A 21246-nucleotide genomic window follows, 5' to 3' on the forward strand; every position below is an offset into this window, starting at 1 on the left:
CTATTACATACAGTCCACAAACACATGAAGAGATGTGCAACAATATTAGTTATTAGGGAAATGCAAATCAAGATCATAATGAGATACCACTTTACATCCTTCTAACCGGCAAAAATTTAAAGTGACAATACAAGAGTGGAAGAAGATACAGACTCACAGGATCTCTTTTACATTACTGGGTTCAGTTATAAATGGTACAAACAATTTGGAAAACAAGTTTGCATTATCTCCTAAAATTGTATAATTAAATGATTTTTGACTCAGCAATTCCACTCCTAGAATACTCTTGCATACACAATCATGCAAGAGCGTTTGATGAGAGGCTGGGCAGACTCAGGCCTGGGGCCGCGTGGACACTCTGGCCCTGGTCCAGTGGCGACGGCAGAGGCCAGAGGAGCTGCAGATTCCAGGGAACTGGAAACGGGCCTGCAGGAGATTGGAGGCAGCTGCACAGGAGCAGGGCTGCCCCCAGGTGAAGGCGAGCACCCTGGAATCCTGGAGCCGGGAGGAGCACCAAGGACAGACAGTGGCCAGGGGAGACCAAGTGTGGGGATTCTTCGGCTCAGCCTTCCTCCAGATGCACTGCGGGGGAATCTGGACATTTTAACCATACAGAGAATTGTTAGAAGATGCAAGTTGAAAAAGGAAGATTCCAATTGTGGTTTGGAACCCTCCTGTGCCAGCAAATGTAAATCTCTCATGGATGGATGTGGGTGCCCACCTGTTCAAATAGCAGCCCGGTTTGTCCTCTCCGTCAGGTAATCCCATGGGCCTCTGCGCCAGAGCCAAGAGGATCCCGTCACTTCAGAAGAGCCTCCAAATTATTACTCAGTAGGCCTCCTTTCAAATGCATCTTGCTTGAGAAGATCACTTGCATTATTTAAAAGTTTAAGAAAATTCGGTATCAAACATCCTGTGAGGTTTGAGAATCCTGTGGCTTATGGACCCATAACTAGATGTAGCCCTGCTTTATACTTTTCCATTGTTTTATGGATGTATCCAGGGCTATGTACTCTTTTTAAACTAAAAGTCTTATTTTTATATTTAAAATGCACTATAATCTTCAACTGAATTTTACTAAATGCTAGTACTCTGTCTGTTCTGTGTGAGTCCCTAACTGAAGTTATCAGGCACAGGACCACTTTTATATTAAAATGGAAATTTCTCATTAAAAAAAGAAGAGTGTTTGGGACTTCCCTGGCGGTCCAGTGGTTAAGACTCCGCGCTTCCACTACAGGGGGGCGCGGGTTCAATCCCTAGTCAGGTAACTAAGATCTTGCATACCTCCCTGCTGGATCAAAAAAAAAAAAGAGTGTTCATAGCTGCACAATTTATAGTAGCAGAAACTTGGAAACACCCCAAATATCCATCAATAAAGTAGCATGATAACTGTGGTATATTCACACAATGGAGTGAATATACACATAGCAACAAAGATGACCGGACTGTAGCACCACACGACAATATGAATGAATCTTAGCAATATGTTATTCAGTGATAAAAGTAGACAGCAAAAGGCTACATACAGCATTTACATCCTTTAAGCTAAAATACTAGAATTATATATGTGTAATATACATAGTATATATACTTTGAAGGAATACCTAAAGATGCAATAAAACAATATATAAAGGAACAAAACAAAGGGCATGAAATTCAGGATTATAGCTGCCTTGGGTGGGGAGAGGCAGGGGATACACTGGGAAAATCACGTAGTGTATTGTCAAGTTCAAGTTTTCATTTGGAGGTGGTATTATGGGTGTTTATTGCCTTGTTAAAAATAATGAACTAATTAATAAGCTAAATAAAAGCAGACTATACAGGCACCAATAATGAGAACTGGGGATTGTGATTAATCTGATTCAGCATATATGAGGTCTAAGAAAGAGAAAGAGAAAAAATTAAATCTACATCAACAATAAGCAAAACAAAAACAGAAACATGAGACTTTAATTACGATAGCAAGAAAAACTATAAAGAATCTAGGAATCAACCTAACAATGAATGTATAAGACCATGCTGGAGAAAATTTAACACTATTAAAGAACATAAAGGAAAACCTGGAAAATGGATATATACCATGTTTGTGGAGGAGAAAATTTAACATTGTGAGGCAGTCAACTTTCTCCAAATTAATCTATAAATTCAATGCAATTCCTATCAAAATGCCAGCAAATTTTTTCTAAAGAATTCAACAAACTTATTTGCATTTTTTTTTTTTTTTTTTTGGCTGTGTTGGGTCTTCGCTGCTGCGCGCGGGCTTTCTCTATTTGCGGCGAGCAGGGGCTATTCTTTGTGGTGGTGCACAGGCTTCTCATTGTGGTGGCTTCTCTTGTTGTGGAGCACCAGCTCTAGGCGTGCAGGCTTCAGCAGTTGTGGCACGCGGGCTCAGTAGTTGTGGCTCACGGGCTCAGTAGTTGTGGCACATGGGCTTAGTTGCTCCATGGCACGTGGGATCTTCCCAGACCAGGGCTTGAACCCGTGTCCCCTGCGTTGGCAGGCAGATTCTTGACCACTGCGCCACCAGGGAAGTCCTGCAATTTTATACGAAAGAATAAAAATCAATTTTGAAAAAGAAAATGAAATATGGAGAACTCACCCTATCAGGTAGTCAGACACACTACAAAGCTGGAGTAATAAAATCAGTGTTGCATCAGCACTGGAACAGTCTAGTAAAATGATATAAGAACTCAAACACAACATAAAACATTAAAGAAACCTTGAAGTTTATATATGATAAAGATGATGCTACAAATCAGGGGAAAGAGAATTGTTTAATAGATGGGGTTATTTCACTAGTTGGAGAAAAGGCTGGATCTTGTATTAGTCTGTTTGAGCTGCCATACATAACAAAATACCACAGACTGGGAAGCTTAAACCATAGAAATCTATTTTCTCACTGTTCTGGAGGCTGGAAGTCCAAGATCAAGATGCCAGCAGGGTTGGTTTCTGGTGAGAGCTCTCTCCTTGGCTTGTAGATGGCCTCTTCTCACTGTATCCTCACATGGTCTTTCCACTGTGCTCACACAGGGGTGGGGGAAGGGAGGAGAGAAAAAGAGAAAGAGAGCGTGCTCTGGTGTCTCTCCCTTTTCTAAAAGGACAGCAGTCCTATTGGATTAGGGCCCTCTATGAACTCATTTAGTCTTAAGTACCTCCATAATATCCCTGTCTCCAAATACAGCCACATTGGGGGTTAAGCCTTCCACATATGAATTTTAGGGGGACACAATTCAGTTCATAACAGCTCTCTTCCTCACACCATATATAAAAGTAAATTCCAGATGGATTAAAAACTAAATATTAAAAATAAAACTGCAAGATTAATAAGAGAGATGAAGATCCTTGTGATCTTGGAGTGGGAAATTCTTCTTAAGCAAGACCCAAAAGCACAAAGTAGAAGGAGATTTTTTATGAATTTAACCACATCAAAATTCAGGATTTCTTTCGATGAAGTTCACCACAGATAAAGCTAACAGAAAGGTTTATATTACAGTTGCCACATTTAAAACTCATCTGACAATGGGTTTATTATCTAGAATATTAAAAGGAATTCCTGAAAACTCAATAAGAAAAAGACAGGAAATTCTAATAGAACATTGGACCCAGGCTATGAACAGGTGATTCACAGGAGGGGAAACAAGCATGGCTATCAGGTATGTGGAGAGATGCTCACCTTGTTGATAACCAGAAAATTCCAATGTAAAATAGCAATATCCCCTTATAGTTCTGTACCATCAGATTGACAAATATTAGAAGGCCGAATAAGTACAAGGGTTTGTAATGATTTGGGAGACTTTTATGCACTGTTAGTGGGTGCACTGCAAAATAGGGAGCAATCTGACAGTACCTGGTCAATAAGTATGTATGTTCCCTATGACCTAGCAGTCTCAGAGATGCTCTTTTTTCAGGTCTACAACTAGATATGTACAAGGATGCTCACTGCAGCATTATGTGCAGTGGCATGAAGTTGGAGGCAACATAGGTGTCCATCACTGGAAGAGTAGATAAGTAATAGGTGATGGATGCACACTATGGAATTCTATGCAGCAGGAATAAGAGGGAAGAAAGAAAGAGGTTAAAAGGTACACCTCACATATTTTATCAAGAGAGCAAAGATTTTTTTTCAGGAGCCTCACCCATCAGACTGCTGCTTGCATTTCATTGGCCAAAATTGTGTTACCTGGTCACACCAAACTATAATAAAAGGTGACTAGAGAGAAGGGAGGTTATGGATAGGGATTCTATCATCTAATCAGTGATTTCTGACACATAATCTGGTCGATTTCTTCTAACTGCTGCATAGAGTCCATAGTGTGCATTCACCACATTTTACTGTGATGGCTAGAGGTACAGCAGTCATCTTGTGACCAAGAGGAAAAGTCAAGAGACTCCTAGAGAAGGCCCTGACAACATAAAGTTACTAAATCAACACCAACAGCTTCTTATGCCTGAACTTTTTATCCCGTATGAAGAATAAACCTCTATTTGTTTAAGCCACATGTGTCAGTTAGGGTTCAATTGCAGACAACAGAAATAAATCTGGCTAGTTTAAATGGAGAAGCAGGCTCTAGGTCCTGGAACAACTCCCAGCTTTGAGAGGCATGTGACCTCTGCCTATGATGGGGAAAACAACAGTCACTACTACAGGAAGATGATGAATCAGGAAGCTGCTCACCAGGACCCTCCTGCATCTGTCATGACCTGTGACAGCAAAACGGATGTCCCATGCTACTTAGTTCTATTGCAAATTTATGCCTCACACAAGAGTAGAACCTAAATCACAGATTCCTAGCTCACAAGAATCTGGGAGGTGTCATTTTAGCTTTCCAGCTTCTGTAGTTTTGGATGGATGTTGAACTGCCAGAATGTGGCAGTCACCACACCAGTGAGGTCAGCTTTTGGTTACTTACAACCAAAGGCACTCATGACTGGCACACTGCACAGAATGCAACAAGGCCAGATCCCAAAAACATAACGCTGAGTAAAAAGAACAAACACGATGAGCTCTGTAGCACAATCTAAGGTGTTACTTAAAACATACACAAATCAACACTACCTTTTTCAATGAAATGTACATTTTCAAGGATATATGTGTCAATTGGTAAAGGAAAGGAGGAGAATGGGCTGTGGGGATCAGGGATGAAAGAGATAAACCAAATAAAGTAAAATAAAACAAGAGAGAGATCTTGTACAGTCTGATAGTGGGAGTGATATAAGCAGAGCAATATAATTGGCTCCATTTTCTACACCTGAGGTCCAAAACCAATTCATTACATTTGATATTTAATAGTAATTTAACTTAAAGAATAATTTAATAATAACTTATTAATTTAATAAATAATTGTAAATAAATGGTTTAATTTAAATGATTTAAGTATTAACACAATTTAAATATTTCATTTTTAATTTACCACACCAGATTAATCCATTAAACTTAATATATCATGATTTTTGTACCCCGAATTCAGCAATTCTTTATACTTTAATTTTCCCAGAACCTCAAAAAATAGATTCAGGTGACCCCTGGCACCCCACCTCCGTCCCAGCCCCTATTTAGTGAGATGTCTTCACCTGCACTCTCTCCCACCACCCCGCCTCACCAAGCCCTGCTCCACCAAGGAGGAAGGGACTTCAGCTTTCGGGGCCCAGTTCGGAAACCTGGCAGCCCTTCCATCGCAGAAGGGTCTCGTTCTGCGGCAGCTGGTCTCCCCAGAAGGCCGAAGGTGAGCGCGTCGGCGGAGAGGCGGGTCTTACTCTCAGAGCCGCCTCCGCGGGGGAGGAGCCGCCCTGACTCGGGCCCCGCCCACTCCGGCCAGGCTCTTGGGGCGGGTGTTGGTCGGCTTGGAGAGGAGAGTAGCGTCCCCGCCCGCCCCCCCATCCCTAACAAACCCGGCTTGATCCAGCTCAGCCCAGAGGTGTCTGAGGCAGCTTTTTCTAAGTCGCGCCATCTGTTACCTGCGTTGCTTCCTGGGGCAGATAGTCCACCTCGAGACACTCCAGAGACCCCGTGCGTGTGCTCCCAGGAGTCTGGGGGGGGGGGGTGCTGTGGGCTCCAGGCTGGGCCCCAGCAATGACTGCCTCCTAGGGACCCTCCAAACCCCAGGTAAGGTCCCATGGGAAAGAGAAGACCGCCTCTCTCCTTGACTCTCACTAGGATCCTCACTTGCAGTGAACGACTTCGACCCTCTTAGGGTTCTTGCCCTTCGGCATCCCTGCCAGGGGCTTGTCCTCTCTCCAAGGTGGATGGGACCGGAGGCTCCCGTGGGAAAAAGCTCTCCCCAGGGCCAGTTGGGCGATTCGCAGCTGCTGGGACCCCTCCCGGAATCCAGGGAGACTGTTCCCTTCATTCTGTGTTATAGATGCCAACTGCGTGAGGAGGGGAGACTCGCCTTCTTGCCCCCAGGATGGAAGAGGAGGAGCTGATGTTGCAGAAAGGAGGGCTGGACGTCTCTGAGGCCCTGTCCCGCCCCGACAATGAGACCTTTACCCCAAGCTGCACGCTGGGCGCCCTGTACTGGGCCTGTTTCCACAATGACACTGCCCAGCTCCAAGCCATGCTGGATGATGGGGTCTCTCCAGAGGAGGCCACCCAGGTGGACAGCAATGGGAGGGTGAGCTACCCTGGGTGCTTCACAGGGCAGCAGGGGGCGCTCTGTGTCCTCACCACGCCACACTCATCCTTAGAGAGTCTCAGGATCAACACCCACAGCCTGGGTCCTCAGGAGGGAGGGAGTGGGTGAGAGTGGGTCTTCACAGGGGCTGGAACATCTCTGGGACAGTTGTGGGTTTAGAAGGCACAGGGCCCCCCAAGGAGCTCCTGGAGGAAAGCACCGGGGCTGAGCTGTCCCTCCCCCAGACAGGCCTCATGGTCGCATGCTACCACGGCTTCCAAAGTGTTGTGGCCCTGCTCAGCCGCTGTCCTTTCCTGGATGTGAACCAGCAGGACAAAGAAGGAGACACAGCCCTCATGCTGGCTGCCCAAGCAGGTGAGAGGCTGCTAACCCCACCCTTTACCAAACCCCATCATCCCCCAGACCCGGCCACAGCCCCACACTCTTTGCACCGACGTTCCCCCACCCCAGATGCTGCCTTGTTGTGTGGAGGGTGGGTTTGGGGCTTTGTCTTCCCTTTCTTGGGTAGCTAAGCTCTGCCCTTGGTGCCCTGCAGGCCATGTGCCTCTGGTGAGTCTCCTGATCAACTACTATGCTGGCCTTGACCTGGAGCGCCGGGACCAGCGGGGGCTAACTGCGCTGATGAAGGCCGCCATGCGGGACCGCTCCGAATGCGTGGCTGCCCTCCTCATGGCAGGTGCATGGGGCCTGAACCAAGATGTGTGGCCTCCAGTCCCTCCCCCACGCCTCCCCACCAGACACTAAATCAGCTGTCATAGTTGCAATGAGGAGAGAGATGGAGATGGAAGGTCAATCCAGGCTGACTTCCTGGAGGAGGGGAGTGTGCTGGGGCTTCTCACAAGCGACAAAGTCCAGCTATTGATAGCTCTATTTGCATTGCGAGTGGCAGTCCCAGAAAAGAAAGCTTGGGAGGATAACCTAGACCAGCTGGAGAACCTAATACAAAGAAGGCTGGTATCTGGAACCAGATTCCTAAGTTCTCATCCCGGCTCTGCCACCAGCTGAGTGACCGTGGGCAAACAGCTTCCCTCTCTGGGCCTCACCAGTGTAGGATGAGAGTGATGGCTTTCTCTGGGCTGATTTCCAGCTCTGATGAGCCAGGGTTCCAGGAATGCAGTGACAGGTAGTTGAGACGTGTGACCATGTAGAGTTGTTCTGGGGTGAAGTCCACACTGTCTGTGGAGTCTCGGGCCCTCATTACTCCCTGAGGTGGGGCTGCCCTCTGTTGTTCACTCTGGGGGACCCCAGCCTCCAGCTTTTCCCTTTCCCATCCGGTCAGACTGGGTTTGGGGTGAGAAGGGAGGAAGCTGTACACCCCCTCCTTTGTCTCAGAGTGACTGCCACTCCCTTCGCTCCCAGGATTAGGGATGTGTGGTGGTGAAGAGAAGAACCAGGAGTGGGAACCATCAGGATCCCCCCTCCACCTGCTCCAGAGGGTACAGCTCGCCCCCCACCCATCCTGGGCAAACTTCACACCACCCCTCTGGTCAGTGCCTTGGCTCAGGAGGTCTCTATTCTTCCCCAGGTTTGGAGATACCCATCCCTCCAGTAGGTCTCTGTGAAGTCTTTTCCCCTCGCTGGACTCCAATTTCTCTATCAGTCCTAAACCAGAAGTTGGGATCTGGGACTGGTACTGTCTCTGGGCTGTAGCCACAGAGGGGCCCCAGCTTCCAGCTGCAACAGGATGGGACTCTGTGGCTTTGCATGTAACCCCGATCAGTCCTGCTGCTAAAGAGTCTGCCCTTCTGCAAGTCACCAATCCCTGTCCTACCCCATGTCACCCCGTGCCCGCCCCCAGGTGCTGACCTGACTACAGTGGATCCTGTCCGGGGCAAGACAGCCCTGGAGTGGGCATTTCTGACCGACAGCTTCGACACGGTGCAAAGGATCCAGCAGCTGCTGCGGCGGCCCCAAGTGGAGCAGCTCAGCCATCATTACCAGCCTGAGTGGCCAGCCTTGCCCGGCCTTGTGGCCCAGGCCCAGGCTCAGGCCGCCCCGTCTTTCCTAGAACGACTTCAGGCCACCTTGAGCCTCCCCTTTGCGCAGTCTCCTCAGGAGGGGGGTGTCCTGGACCACCTTGTGACCGTCACGACCAGCCTGGCGAGTCCTTTCCTCACCACTGCCTGCCACACCCTGTGCCCTGACCACCCACCTGCACTGGGCACCCGAAGCAAGTCTGTGCCAGAGCTGCTAGGCACTGCCCCGCCCCCTCCCCCAGTACCCCAACTCCCCCAGGAAGTCCCTGGCCCCCGGGTCTTCATCCCCTACCAGAGCCCTCAGGGTGTATTGAGCATGTGCCATCAGTGGCTCCAGCCCAGAGATAGTACCAGCCCCAGGCCCCAAGCCCCTAAGATCCTCCTCTCCAAGGCACCCTCATCTGGCATTCAGTGGAAGCCAGAGCCCAGGTCTGCAGGGAATCGAAGGCTGTCCCTTCCTGTCTGGAGATACCAGGAGCTCAGGATGGAGAGGAGGAGGCAGGAGGAGGCCAGGTTGGCACAGAGCCAGGGGACAACGGGATAGGCCGGGCTGGGAACAGGTAATCAGGCCGCTCCCTGAGGCTCCTTTGCCCTCTAGAGCCCCTTCTGCCTTCCCATTCACCTCTGTCTAAGTGACTGTACTCTCAGCCTGTGTACAAGGTTATTCATACAGCATCGTTTGCAACAATAAAAGAGTGGAAACAACCTAGGTGTCCATCAAAAGGGGACTGGCTAAATTGATTCTGAGTGTAAATACTGCACCCGTATGATGTATTCTATACAGTGGCAGAACAAGAGTAAGGAAGCTCTTTATGTTCTGATGTGAAACTATCTTCAAGATGTATTAAGTGAAAAAAAACAAAAACCAAAAAAACAAGGGCTGGAACAGTGTATATGGCATGCTACTATTTGTCAAAGTAAAATCTGCACCAAGATAAACTTGACTAATACAGATATGTAGTGAGTACGAAGATTTATTTAACTACTTAATGAGCAAACTAGCAGGATGGATCAAAGGAAGAAATGAAAAACTATTATTGACATTCAGGGGAAAAAAGAATGCTTGAATAAGATTGCAAAGTTAGATACAAAAAAATCAATTGCTACCTGGCAATAAAACCATAACTGTTTTTTTTTTTCCTACCAGACAAAAATAATTTGCTATTTATCAATCTTCTACAAGTTAACCTCTTAACTTTATAGTCTGCGCACTAATCAATAGTAAATCGTATTAGTTACTTCCCCTGAATGACCCATAGGTGGGGTTATTAGCCAATGATCTAAAATATCTTTGAAAGGGCACTTAGTGATTTTTTGGTGTGCCTTATTTACAAGTTTTGGGTATTTTTTCTTAACATATTTGTTGCATAAATATATTTGCTTGCTTATTTGTGATAATGAAAGCACCACTTATAAGGTGCTTACTATATTCATTAAGACGTTTAACACTCCCAATAATCCTATGAGGATTTTATCTTTGAGGACACAGGGTACAGAGAGGGTAAGGAATTGCCCAGGTTCGCACAGCTAGAAACTGGCAGAGATCAAGATTGAGAGCCAGCCATTCCAGTTGTAGGGGCCAGACTCTTCATACCAAACCATGCTGCCTCACAGCACCTTTCTGGAAAGAGACATGACAGATTTTTAGGGAAGAAGACTAAGCAGCTGATCAAGGGTGGAAGGGAGACTTTTCACTATCTTTTTGAAACTTTAGGCCTTTGTAAAAAATAAACTTAATTTTTTCAAACTTTCGTAGATTTATAGAAAAGTTGTGAAGATCATGCAGAGAGGTTGCATGTACCCCATACCCAGTGTCCTCTTTTATTAACATGAGTGTAGTACATTTGTTACAATTAATGAACGAATGTTAATACATGACTATTAATAAAATCCATTCTTAATTCAGGTTTCCTTAGTTTTTTCCTAATATCCTTTTTCTGTCTAGAATTCCTTTCAGGACACCACGTTACATTTAGTCATCATGTTTCCATAGATTCCTCTTGAATGTGACAGTTTTTTCAGATTTTCCTTGTTTCTGATGACCTTGACAGTTTTGAGGAGGATTGGTCAGATATTTTGTAGACTGTCTCTCAGTTGGGATTTGTCTGATGTTTTTCTGAAGAGATGAGGTTTATGGGTTTTCGGGAGGAAGATGTACCATTCTCCTCACATCATATTCAGGGTACCTCCTATGAAATGACTTGATCACCTGGCTGAGATGGTGTTTGTCAGGTTTCTCCACTGTTATGTTCCTCTTTTTACCGCCTTTCTATATGGTACTCTTCAGAAAGAAGTCATTATATGAAGCCCACACTTAAGGAGTGGGGAGTTATACTCCGTCTCCTTGGGGGTGGAGTATCTACATAAATTATTTGGAATTCTTCTGTACAGAATGTTTCAACTTTTTAGTCAAGTATTACCAAATTTTGAAAGACTTGAAAATAAATCTGCTCTTGTGTCCATCAAAAGATGAATGCATAAAGAAGATGTGTTATATATATGTACATATACACACACACAATGGAATACTACTCAGCCATAAAAAAGAATAAAATTTTGCCATTTGCAACAACATGGATGGACTCGGAGGGCATTATGCTAAGTGAAATAAATCAGACAGAGAAAGACAAACACTGCATGATATCACTTACTTGTGGAATCTTAAAGAATAAAACAAATTAGTGAATCTAACAAAAAAGAAACAGACTCACAGATATAAAGAACAAACTAGTGGCTACCTGTGGGGAGAGGGAAGTGGGGAGGAGCAAGATAGGGTTAGGGGATTAAGACATACATACTACCTTGTATAAAATAAATAAGCTACAAGGATATATTGTACAACACAGGGAATATAGCCAGTACTTTATAATAACTATAAATGGAATATAACCTTTAAAATTGTGGATTACTATGTCTTACAACTGAAATTTATATAATATTGTAATCAACTATACCTCAGTTAAGAATAAATAAGTAAAACACATCTGTTCTTTGAATAGAGGAAAACATACACACACACACACACACACACACACACACACACTGAGGTGACAATGATATTAGGGTTAGATAGTGTGTGATTTCCCCCAGAGGGTTCTGAAGGCAACTATGGTGAACCAGAATGGGTTCAAGGTTAACTTTGCCATTTCCTACCTGTGTGATCCTGAGTAAGACACTTAAGTTTCTCTTGCCTCTTTTCTCATCTGTTAATTGGGGGCAAATAGGGTTATTGGAAAGATCCATTAACTAATATGGGTAAAAAGGCTCTGTAAACCGTAAAGAGCTGCCAAGAGTTGAGGTGCTATGGAAGGGCCCTGGGGAACCGAGTTTGACCGAGTTGCTTCCGAACCTCTGGGATGGAGCTAGAGTTCTTTCCTCCCCACCCACTGCTGAAATCAAAGCACATGAAGCCAGCCCTGGCCCTGGGCATTGCAGCCAGGGAAAGAAACTACATCTACAGGCTTGGAACAGCATGGAAGTTACATGCTTCAGCCTGAGAGTTGGCCTGTGGCCTTGGGCAAGTTATTGGACCTTTCTGAGCCTCAAGGCTCTTATATGTAGAGTGGAGGTTATAATGACTTGTCACCAAAGGGCTGTTGTGAGAATTAAATGAGCTAATGCAGCACTCCGCACTGTGTCTGGCCTTAATGCCATCATTATCCTATGTAATCCTCACAACCTTCCTCGTTTACAGCTGAGGAAACTGAGGCTATGAAGGTTAAGGTACTTGCCCAAGGTCACCAGCTGGTAAGTGGCTAAGTAGTACTTGGAGTTCAGGTCTGTCGGACTTGGAGTTCAAGTCTGTCGGACTTGGAAGCCCATGTCCCTTCCGTTGCAGCACGCCCGGGCCAGAGAACTATCCCTCTGTGGCTCTCCCTCCAGGCTCGCTGGCTTGGGGTAGATCTGGGCTAGCAGGTGGTAATGCCTTGTCCATGGGTCAGACAACAGTTTCCAGCAGAGGGAGCCTCTCCACCTTGGAGAAGACCCACCCCTCCATCCCTGACCATCTCCGGGGCCACTAGAGTCCTAGGCCAAGCCATTTCTCTCTAACCCTCTAACAGCTCCTGACAGCCTTTCAGGCCACCAGCAAGGAAAGAAGTCTAGTGGGCTGTCCTAAGTCCACGTCTCCACTAGCACCCCCAGCCTGGCTCCTGAGGCTTCCGAACTGAGTCCTGGTCAGCAGAGGCCAAGGAGCCCAGGACAAGGTCCCTGGTGGTGAAGCACACAGGCCACATCAAAGCCGCTCTGCTACGGCCCACAGACGTGGGTTCGAATCCTGACCCCGCCTCTTATCTCTGTGACCAGGTCCTCTCCCAGCCTCGGTCTCCTCCTCTGTAACATCCAATGGTGATAATATTTCATCGCTGCTTCCCAGCGTTGTTGTGCGGCCTAAACAGCGCGAGGCATGCGAGGCATGGAGCACGGCCTGGCTCACGGTCAGCGCCCGGTAAACAGCAGCTTTTGTTACTGTGCTGGGCGGCAACGGGTAAGGAAACGGCCAAGGGGGCAGTTCCGTGGAGGAGGCCAGCGGACGTGTCCTTGGAACCCAATGGCCTCCCCTGTGATTCTAGGCTATTATTCTGGTGGCCCCTGAAGTGAAAGCACACACTTATCCCAGACAGCCTTCTCAGACCGGCTCCCACACGGCTCTGCAGCCCAGCGCCCCCAAGCCCAGCCCACTCCCCATCACCATAGCGCTGATGGCGTGCCAACCTGGCAGACAGGGGCTCCTACAGAGGGGACTGCAAGGTTGGCTGTCCTGACGCACACTGGGATGTCGGCCAGGCTGTGGGGACTCCTGGGGAACCCTCCCGTCACTTCTGCGAGGGCAGAAACCGTGTCTGTCTCCCTAACCCCTAGGTCTGTGCCCGACCCATACAGGCTCCATAAATGTGTATAGAAAAGAACTGAGTTCAGGCTCCACCAAGGTCTGGGATGCTCAGAGGGGCCATTATCATCTCCCGCTTCTTTTCAGGGGCTGCCCTGGTTCCAGGAGTGGCAGTGGCCCTGGCTATTCCAGGGCACAGCCTAGGAAACCCCTGTTGGGTCAAGAGAAGGCAAAGGAGTACATATATGTGGGGAGGACAGAAAGACAAGCGGGGGCTCATTTGTTTGGGTCCCCTTTTTCCCAAACTGGGGCATCTTGACAGGATTCCCTCCTCTCCAGCAGTCGTACTTTCCAAATGGTTGAACACATCTATGTACCTCCCATCACACCAGCCGCCAGGCCAGCCGTGCCCCTCCTCCTCAGAGGGACCACGGCTTCTCATGGTTAAGGAAGATACTGCGTTTGAAGGGAGGACTTGAGGGCAAGGCTTGGGGTTGGATGGACTCTGCAACATCCCTCAGAGTCACACAGGCAACGTCACATGCGGACACAGGGTCAGCCAGGGGCCCTAGGGGCCTGCAGGCTCACAGGCACAGAAGTACACACAGGCCCACTGGTCCGCAAACTTCTAGTACCATACAGAGAGGCCAGCCATACAAGCACACATAAACACACCCCATCACACAGGTGCACAAACACATAGGTTCACTGACAAAGGAAAAAATAAAGACAGGGTCTCCCCACTCCCTGAGGTTCCTGGCCCCTCCCCTGCCCTTCCTAACCCCTGTGCCCCCAACACGTTGCAGTCCCCCGTCCAACCGGCTCCATACACAGCCTGTGTGACGGTGGTCGAGGCTGCAGAGTCTGTCTAACCATTGGGAGCAGGAGTTAGGGGGTTGAGGGAGGGCCAGGCCTGACCCTCGAGTCCTCGCCACAGACCTAGGTATCATCTGTAACTATGAAATCCATGATCCCTCTCAGGGAAAGGAGAGAGGTGGTGGGGACTTCCTTGGTGGTCCAGTGGTAAAGAATCCGCCTTCCAATGCAGGGGACTGGGGTTCGATCCCTGGCCGGGGAACTAAGATCCTACATGCTGCAGGGCAACTACGCCCATGCGCCACAACTATTGATCTCGCGCGCCTCAACTACAGAGCCCACGTGCCCTGGAGCCTGCGCGCCACAACTAGAGAGAGAAAACCCACACGCCACAACTAGAGAGAAGCCTGCAATCCGCAAAGAAGAGCCCACGTGCCGCAACAAAAAAGATCCCTCATGCCTCAGTGAGGATCCCGCATGCCTGAACAAGGATCCCGCATGCCACAAAGAACCACCGCAGCCAAAAAAATAAATAAAGAAAGAAAGAAAGAAAGGAGAGAGGTGGGCAGCTAAAGCCTAAATCCTTCTTTGTGGTTGTTTCCTCCAGACCAGGCTTGGCTATCCCTTATCCCCTACATACTACATCTGTGATTTGCCCTGGGGGACAAGGGGCAGAGGCCTGCAGATGAGGGAGTCTTGGAGACAAGAGCTCGCTGAGAGCCCTCAGTACCAGGCCCCCTGGCGCTGGGAAGGGCAGAGCCTAGGCACGGATGCTGGAGGGGTAGGAAAGGGGCAGGATTTGTGGCATTTCCCCTCCAGCTGGAAACAAAGGCACATTCCTGTGTCCAGCTCCAGCAATCTGGTCCCACCCACCCGAGTGGCTGGAGCTGAAGGAAATCCCGCTGGCCTCTGGCCTCACCCAGCCACTCAGCCTCTCTTTCAAACAATGACTGTCCCAGCTGGGGCCATTACCAGCTCTCAAATCCTGGGGACCCCCTCCTTGTCCAAATAACAAGCCTTCTCCATTGGGGATGGTTCCTTTAACTCCTCAGACTCTCTCCTCAGGCAGCAAGGGTCCCTGCAGTAGCACCCAAGAGCCTGCCAGGCCTCTACCCCCTTGCCAGGCAACTCTGCCCACTCTCACCACAGCAAACTCAGGTCCTGCTTCTGTTTGGAGTGGGCAAAAGTCTTGATGCCCCTGGGAACTCCTGTGACACCCAAAACGCTCAGCCAGACCCTCAGGACATCTTCAAGTCCTGAGACTCAGTGGAACATCCCCCCAAAACAAGATCATTCACCTCAGCTAGTGGACACACCTTCCTTTATTGCAGCAAAATTGCAACTCTAGGGAAGAGTGGAGATACCACGCTTCTGACTTAGTGAAGAGTCAAGAGATACTGTGTGATACCAACAGAAAGGAACTAAAGGTATATTATTAAATTTACAAAAGAATAACATATGATCAATAATTAGAAGGGAGAGAACCTAAATGACCTAAATTCCAAAGCTTTTAAATCTAGAGATAGCAGAAAGACAAATACTGCATGGGATTCCTTACACGTGGAATCTAAAAACAAGTCAAACTCGTAGAAACTGAGAGTAGAAAAGTGCTTGCCAGAGGCTGAGGGGTGAAGAAACAGGGAGAGGTTGGTAAAGGGTACAAACTTTCAGCTGTAAGGTGAATAAGGTCTGAGGATCTAACATATAACATGGTGACTATGAAACTGAGTCCCCCTAAAACCGAGTTCCCTTACCAAGTTTATGATTAATCTCTTTATCCAAAATTTATTCCCTTTCTGGTCCCCTCTGACCTCAATCCTGTGCTAACTGAACACTAATCAACCAGAGTCAGATGACTAAAATTGCAGTTGTTGATAACATTATTCATGCCTAAAATTGTTATTATAAATATCACCATTAACGTACAAACTTTAGGTTGTTTCTCTAAGGCAAGATCAGCTAACGGACCCCTAATCCATGGACCAACTAGCCAGAGAATCGTAAACCAGAAACATCCTGACTTTCGAAACTACGATTAAGAAATGTCACAGAAATGTCAGAAGACGATGATTAATCCTAGCCTCTTTGTTCTTCCCCTTAAAAAAACCCCTAACTCAGAGACCATGTGGGAGTGGATCTGAGGCTTCTCTCCTCCTCCTTTACTTGCTGCCCTGCAGTAAATCCTTACTTTGCTGCAAACTCCTGCTGGCAGAGTTGGACTTTCTGCATGATGGGCCCACAAGCCCTTTGCTCAGTGACAACTATAGTTGATAACACTTTATTGTATAATTGAAATTAGCTGAGAGAGTAGCACTTAAATTTTACTCACCAAAAAACTTCTCATCAAAAAAAAAAACAAAATAAAAAGATAAATATATGAGGTGATGGATGTGTTAATTAACTAGATGGGAAGAATCCAGTCACAATGGATACGTATATCAAATCATCACGATGTACATTTTAAATATCTTTTGGTAAAACCTTGCATCTGTTTAAAAATTGAAGTATAGTTGATTTACAATGTTTATACTTTAAATACCTTACAATTGTGTTTGTCAGTTATACCTCAATAAAGCTGAAAACAATCTAGAGATAGAAGTGTAAACATATTATTTAGAGTTATAGAAGTAAATGTCAGAGAAATAAATAGCTTTGGGAAGGGGATGGCCCCAGCAAGAGGGTCTGGGGATGGACACAGTCACTTCTCATTATAAACTCTTCTGCAGAATTTTTAAAGTGTATTTACTCTGCGCTTATTTGGGATCTCCTGGGTTATTTTCAGAATGGCTGCCTCATGCCTCCAAGCCCTCTGCAGTGGCTCTACATTCACCTATACAGCAACCCCTCAGAGAGCTATTCATAGAAGAGGCAGTATTTAGTGCTCCTCTCCGAACAGGTAAGGAGACTGAGGCCCTTGTCACACAGGCAAGCCTGTGCCCTCCTGGAGACTCTCAGTTCATGCTCCTTCTCCTGCCTCACAGCTCAGTCTCCTTCTCTCAAAACCAGACAGCTGTGAGAGTTGCACAGCTAGAGAAGAATGTTCCCAGGTATTTTGCTTTTATTTGGAGAATGTGGTACAGATGGAATTCGCAGCCCCTTTTTACAGTTATAGAAGCTGAGCCTGGGTGCCCTCCTCCAGCACTGGGGCCGGTTTGGAGGAGGAGAGTCAGGCCCTCGAGGACGCCCGTGGGGAGGGGCAATCCACAGGTTGCTGGACTGCCGAGGAGGAGATGGGACTGGGGCAGCTTCTCAACAGAGCCCAGGCCCCCGAGGCATTGTGCGGGCGCCGTCTCATCTCAGCCTCCTGCCCTGAAGTGCCGTCCCTTTCTTAAGAGCTTCCCTCCTGAGATGACTCATCCTCAGGGCTCCGGCTGGGCAAGGAGTGGCCAGACCCATCTAGGGGACATCCTGGAAGAGCTGAAGAGGAAGAGGAAGGTGACCCAGTGGCTCAAAATGTGGCCCCTGTCTGCCAGCCTCTTCCTGAGGTGCTGGACAGAGCTCTGGCTGCCCTCCCCTCCCCAAACATTAGCAGTGGCCAAACTGTCTTTTCACCTGAGCTGTGGTGTCAGGGCCCAGGACCAGGTGGTTTCCTGAATCTTACAGCCAAAGGAGATAACACAAGGCTGGGAAGAACCTTTGGGAGGATCCGGTCTAAGCCAGGCTGGAACCAAGGCCCCACGCCCCCTGGTTTACTGCTCTTCTCAGGACTCCATGGTAATGGAGTAATGGTGTAAGGGTGCCTCTGGCCTGAGCGGAGGAGACCTAGGGAGGGCACGTCCTCTCCCTGCAGCCCTCAGAGCTGAGACTCTCTCCTCTGTTTTGAACAGATGGATAAATGGAATTCATAGGAATCTGCCCCGCTTCTCCCCTAAAGGAGACCCACAGTTCTTCCTCCTTATGTATCCTGTTCTACTGTTTTCATTTGAAAAACTCCCTAGGTTGTCTGATCTAAATCTCCCACTCTGCCATTTAAATGGAGCAAAGCCCACCTCACCCTCTGCTAACCGCCCCACCCTCCTTGCTTTGCTTTTTTTTTTTTAATATTTATTTATTTTCTTTATTTATTTGGGTTTTTTGGTTTGTTTTTTATTTTTGGCTGCTATGGGTCTTTGTTGTGGCGTGTCAGCTTCTCTCTAGTTGTGGCCTGTGGGTTTTCTCTCTCTAGTTGTGGCACGCAGGCTCCAGGGCGCGTGGGCTCTGTAGTTTGTGGCATGCGGACTCTCTTGTTGAGGCGTGCGAGCTCAGTAGTTGTGGTGCGAGGGCTTAGTTGCCCCGTGGCATGTGGGATCTTAGTTCCCAGACCAGGGATCGAACCCACATCCCCTGCCTTGGAAGGCCGATTCTTTACCACTGGACCACCAGGGAAGTCCCACTCCTTGCTCTTCCTTCCTACTCATCCCGGTGCAGAACTGGCTACATAATTTGTGGGGCCCAGTGCAAAATGCTGGGCCCTCTTTTCAAACATGATTAAGAATTCCAAGATGGTGCCAGCAGAGCTTTAAACCAAGCGTGGTGTCTGTACAGGTTGGACATGCACGAAGTCGGCCCTGCCCTAGTATCAGGATCAATGCTTGAACTCAATACTCACAGCTTGTCCTGAAAGGTCAAGTTGTCCAATCCCCTGCCTTCATTTCACCTGCCTTCCATAGGTGAGAATCTCCTTGAAGTTTCACCCCACATACCTTTCCTAGGACCTCCAGGCCTCTGCTTCACACACTGCTGGGAAATTCTTCTGAATGTCTGAATCTAAGTCTTAGCCATTTACGCCTGTTTCCTCTTATTCTGTCCTCACTGAATATGGGGAACAGCTGGTCCTTTTGAGTAATTAATTCTTGTAGACTTGGATGCAGTCTGTAATTCCTTTTCCCTTTCCTCACTGGGCTGAGTCTCCAGTGCTTTCTCCAACTCTGCGTCCCTCCTCTGATGCCTTCCCCAGGTTCTCTGTGTTTTGTGGAAAGCATGGGGTCCACAAGAAGCCCCAAAGAGCACGCGTCAGGGTCCAGAGGGCTCCATGCTCTGGAGAGGTGGGGAGACTCCAGCACTGAGGAACAGCCACCCTGCATCGGGCCCCGTCTTCCTCCTCCAAACCCTACTCTCCTTTTATCTGTCTCATGAACTCTTCCCAGATAAAGTCCCCCGTCCCCACTGACTCTCCCCAGCGATGCTCAGTTCTTGTCCATCTCGATGTTTCTGTTCTCAGTGTGTGTTTCAGACTGAATGCTTCCCTTGGGGAAGCCCCCCCTTCCACCTCTCAGGACACAGACCCGTGGGCTGGGATTGGGGAGGGTTTATCAGAAACCACAGCGAGGCATGGGGGAGAGTGGATATGAAAGATGGACACCAGCCACACTCCCAGTTCTCCAGCTAATAGTGTGCTGAAGCGGCCACTATAATCTGAAAGAGCAGATACTGTAATCCCATAGTACTTCCTATTGGCTGCAGGACACAGTTCTGCCCTGACACTGAAATTTGGGTGTGCCTTGGTTCTGGAATTCACAAGGCTCACAAGTTGTGAAGCAGCTGTGGGTGGGGGCTGGGAAGGGTTTCAGCAGAGGAAGTGAGGTCAGTCAACAATTGATGCTTGTCTGAGCCTTTAGTCATTGTCTCCCCCAGCCTCTATTCCTGTCGAAGAGGGTGTGGGGGGCTGGGAGGGATGTCCTGGCCCATCTTACAGAATCCCCATATTAGAGCAAGACACCTTAGAAGTCTGCTTCTGCTTCTAACACCAACATCTTTCCACCTGGCTCTGAGGCCATCACCTCCCCAATCTTGTCATTTATTAATTTAATTAAACACTTTCATGGAGGTCCTGTGCCAGGCTCAGCCAGCTGGCATCTCTGCTATGAACTGAGATAAGCATCATGTCCCTTCATTCTCCTGACAACCCTATGAGGCTGGCACTGTTTACTATGCCCATTTAGCAGATGGGGGACTGAGGCATGGAGAGGTGTCACTTGTCTAGGGTTACACGACTAGTCTGGATTCTGACTTCAGAGTCTTTGTGGATAACCTGGAGGCGAGGGATAAAGTGGAGTCCTGCCTTCAGGGTGCTCACGGTGGTTGGAGCAAAGCAAGACAACAATGTCACTGTTCTGAGCCCAGGCAAGGGCATGAGGAGGAAGGGTTTGCTTCTCTCTCCAGGAGAAGCCATTCTGCTCCCCTCCCCAAAGCATCTTGTCCGCCTTGTCCCAGCAGTGTCCCGAGGGAGGCTCCCCATCCCCAACTCTAAAGCTCCATTTGGTGGGGTGAGGGGCCGGCCTCGAAGGGGGGCAGTCCAAGGCAGTTCCCAGCCTCTCCCTCCATCCTGGCCGCCCATGGTGGAGAGAGGTATCCCTGTCACTGAGCTGTGCTACGGCCAGAGGGGCTCAGACCGTCACCACTGACTCAGAGCTGCCCCATCTGGGCCTGTTTACCCTGCGCTGAGCGCTGAGCAGTGCGAGGCTGTGGAAGGGGGTGAAGGGGCCGAGGGGGGAGGCTGAAGAATTTGGACAGACTGGGGAGTCCCCGAGGGAGGGGGAGGGAGGGCGGAGCCAAAATATTTCGGACCCTGCCAGCCCCAAAGTCTGCCCGTGCTTCTGAGCCTTCTAGGCGGAGGACCTGGAGTTTGGGGTGGGAAGACAGGTAACTTCTCTCCATTCTGCCCTCCCCGCATGTCGTTCCCTCGGTGCCCCCCTACCCGTCCAGGATTCCAGGCCGCCCCTCAACGGCTCTGAGCGGGGAGGGGCACCTCCACCTCCACCCCTCCCCCGGCCGGCCCTCGTACGGTGCCTAGCGTCCCAGCACTGGCCCCCACGGCTCTGCGCCTGAACCCCACGAGACCCCCGCGGCCCAAGGCCAAGGCCCGCCCCCTCGGGGAGGCGGATGTGGGAGGCTGGGGGCGGGAGCGCGGCCTTGATCCCGGGCGGGGGCAGCCGAGGGGGATGCCGCCCTCGGATCTGCAGCCTCGCAGGGGAGGGTCCGGCCCTGAGCCCTGGCGAGGGTCGAGCGGGCGGCC

At 48.6% G+C, this 21246-nt stretch overlaps 1 protein-coding gene and 1 long non-coding RNA gene across 4 annotated transcripts; one reads left to right on the top strand and one right to left on the bottom strand.

Moving 5' to 3' along the window:
• Positions 1 to 487: 487 nt before the first annotated feature.
• LOC309609307 lies at positions 488 to 5730 on the bottom strand. Its single transcript, XR_014233368.1, has 4 exons — positions 5601 to 5730; positions 2901 to 3016; positions 722 to 2534; positions 488 to 594 (listed from the first exon to the last, which is right to left on the bottom strand). It is a non-coding gene; the product is annotated as an uncharacterized lncRNA (long non-coding RNA).
• ANKRD33 (ankyrin repeat domain 33) lies at positions 5591 to 13063 on the top strand. Of its 3 annotated transcripts, XM_082350553.1 has the most exons (5): positions 5889 to 6103; positions 6360 to 6611; positions 6857 to 6986; positions 7168 to 7308; positions 8431 to 13063. In XM_082350553.1, the coding sequence occupies exons 2-5, from the start codon at positions 6405 to 6407 to the stop codon at positions 9150 to 9152; spliced, it is 1200 nt and encodes a 399-aa protein (XP_082206679.1). In that variant the 5' UTR covers positions 5889 to 6103; positions 6360 to 6404; the 3' UTR covers positions 9153 to 13063. The 3 variants fall into 3 exon arrangements, with proteins under 3 accessions (XP_082206680.1, XP_082206679.1, XP_082206681.1); XM_082350554.1 differs by lacking the exons at positions 5889 to 6103; positions 7168 to 7308 and adding an exon at positions 5591 to 5723; XM_082350555.1 differs by lacking the exon at positions 5889 to 6103 and having other exon boundaries at positions 6484 to 6611; positions 6861 to 6986.
• Positions 13064 to 21246: the final 8183 nt, after the last annotated feature.

This window comes from Balaenoptera borealis (genome assembly GCF_965194805.1).
Source record: "Balaenoptera borealis genome assembly, chromosome: 13".
Taxonomy (NCBI): Eukaryota; Metazoa; Chordata; class Mammalia; order Artiodactyla; family Balaenopteridae; genus Balaenoptera; species Balaenoptera borealis.

Bases quoted from the DNA above. Each gene is read 5' to 3' on its own strand.
- ANKRD33 (XM_082350553.1), top strand. From the start codon at position 6,405: ATGGAAGAGGAGGAGCTGATGTTGCAGAAAGGAGGGCTGGACGTCTCT. The intron at 6,987-7,167 runs GTGAGAGGCTGC...GGTGCCCTGCAG, and splicing joins CATGCTGGCTGCCCAAGCAG to GCCATGTGCCTCTGGTGAGT. The intron at 7,309-8,430 runs GTGCATGGGGCC...GCCCGCCCCCAG, and splicing joins GGCTGCCCTCCTCATGGCAG to GTGCTGACCTGACTACAGTG.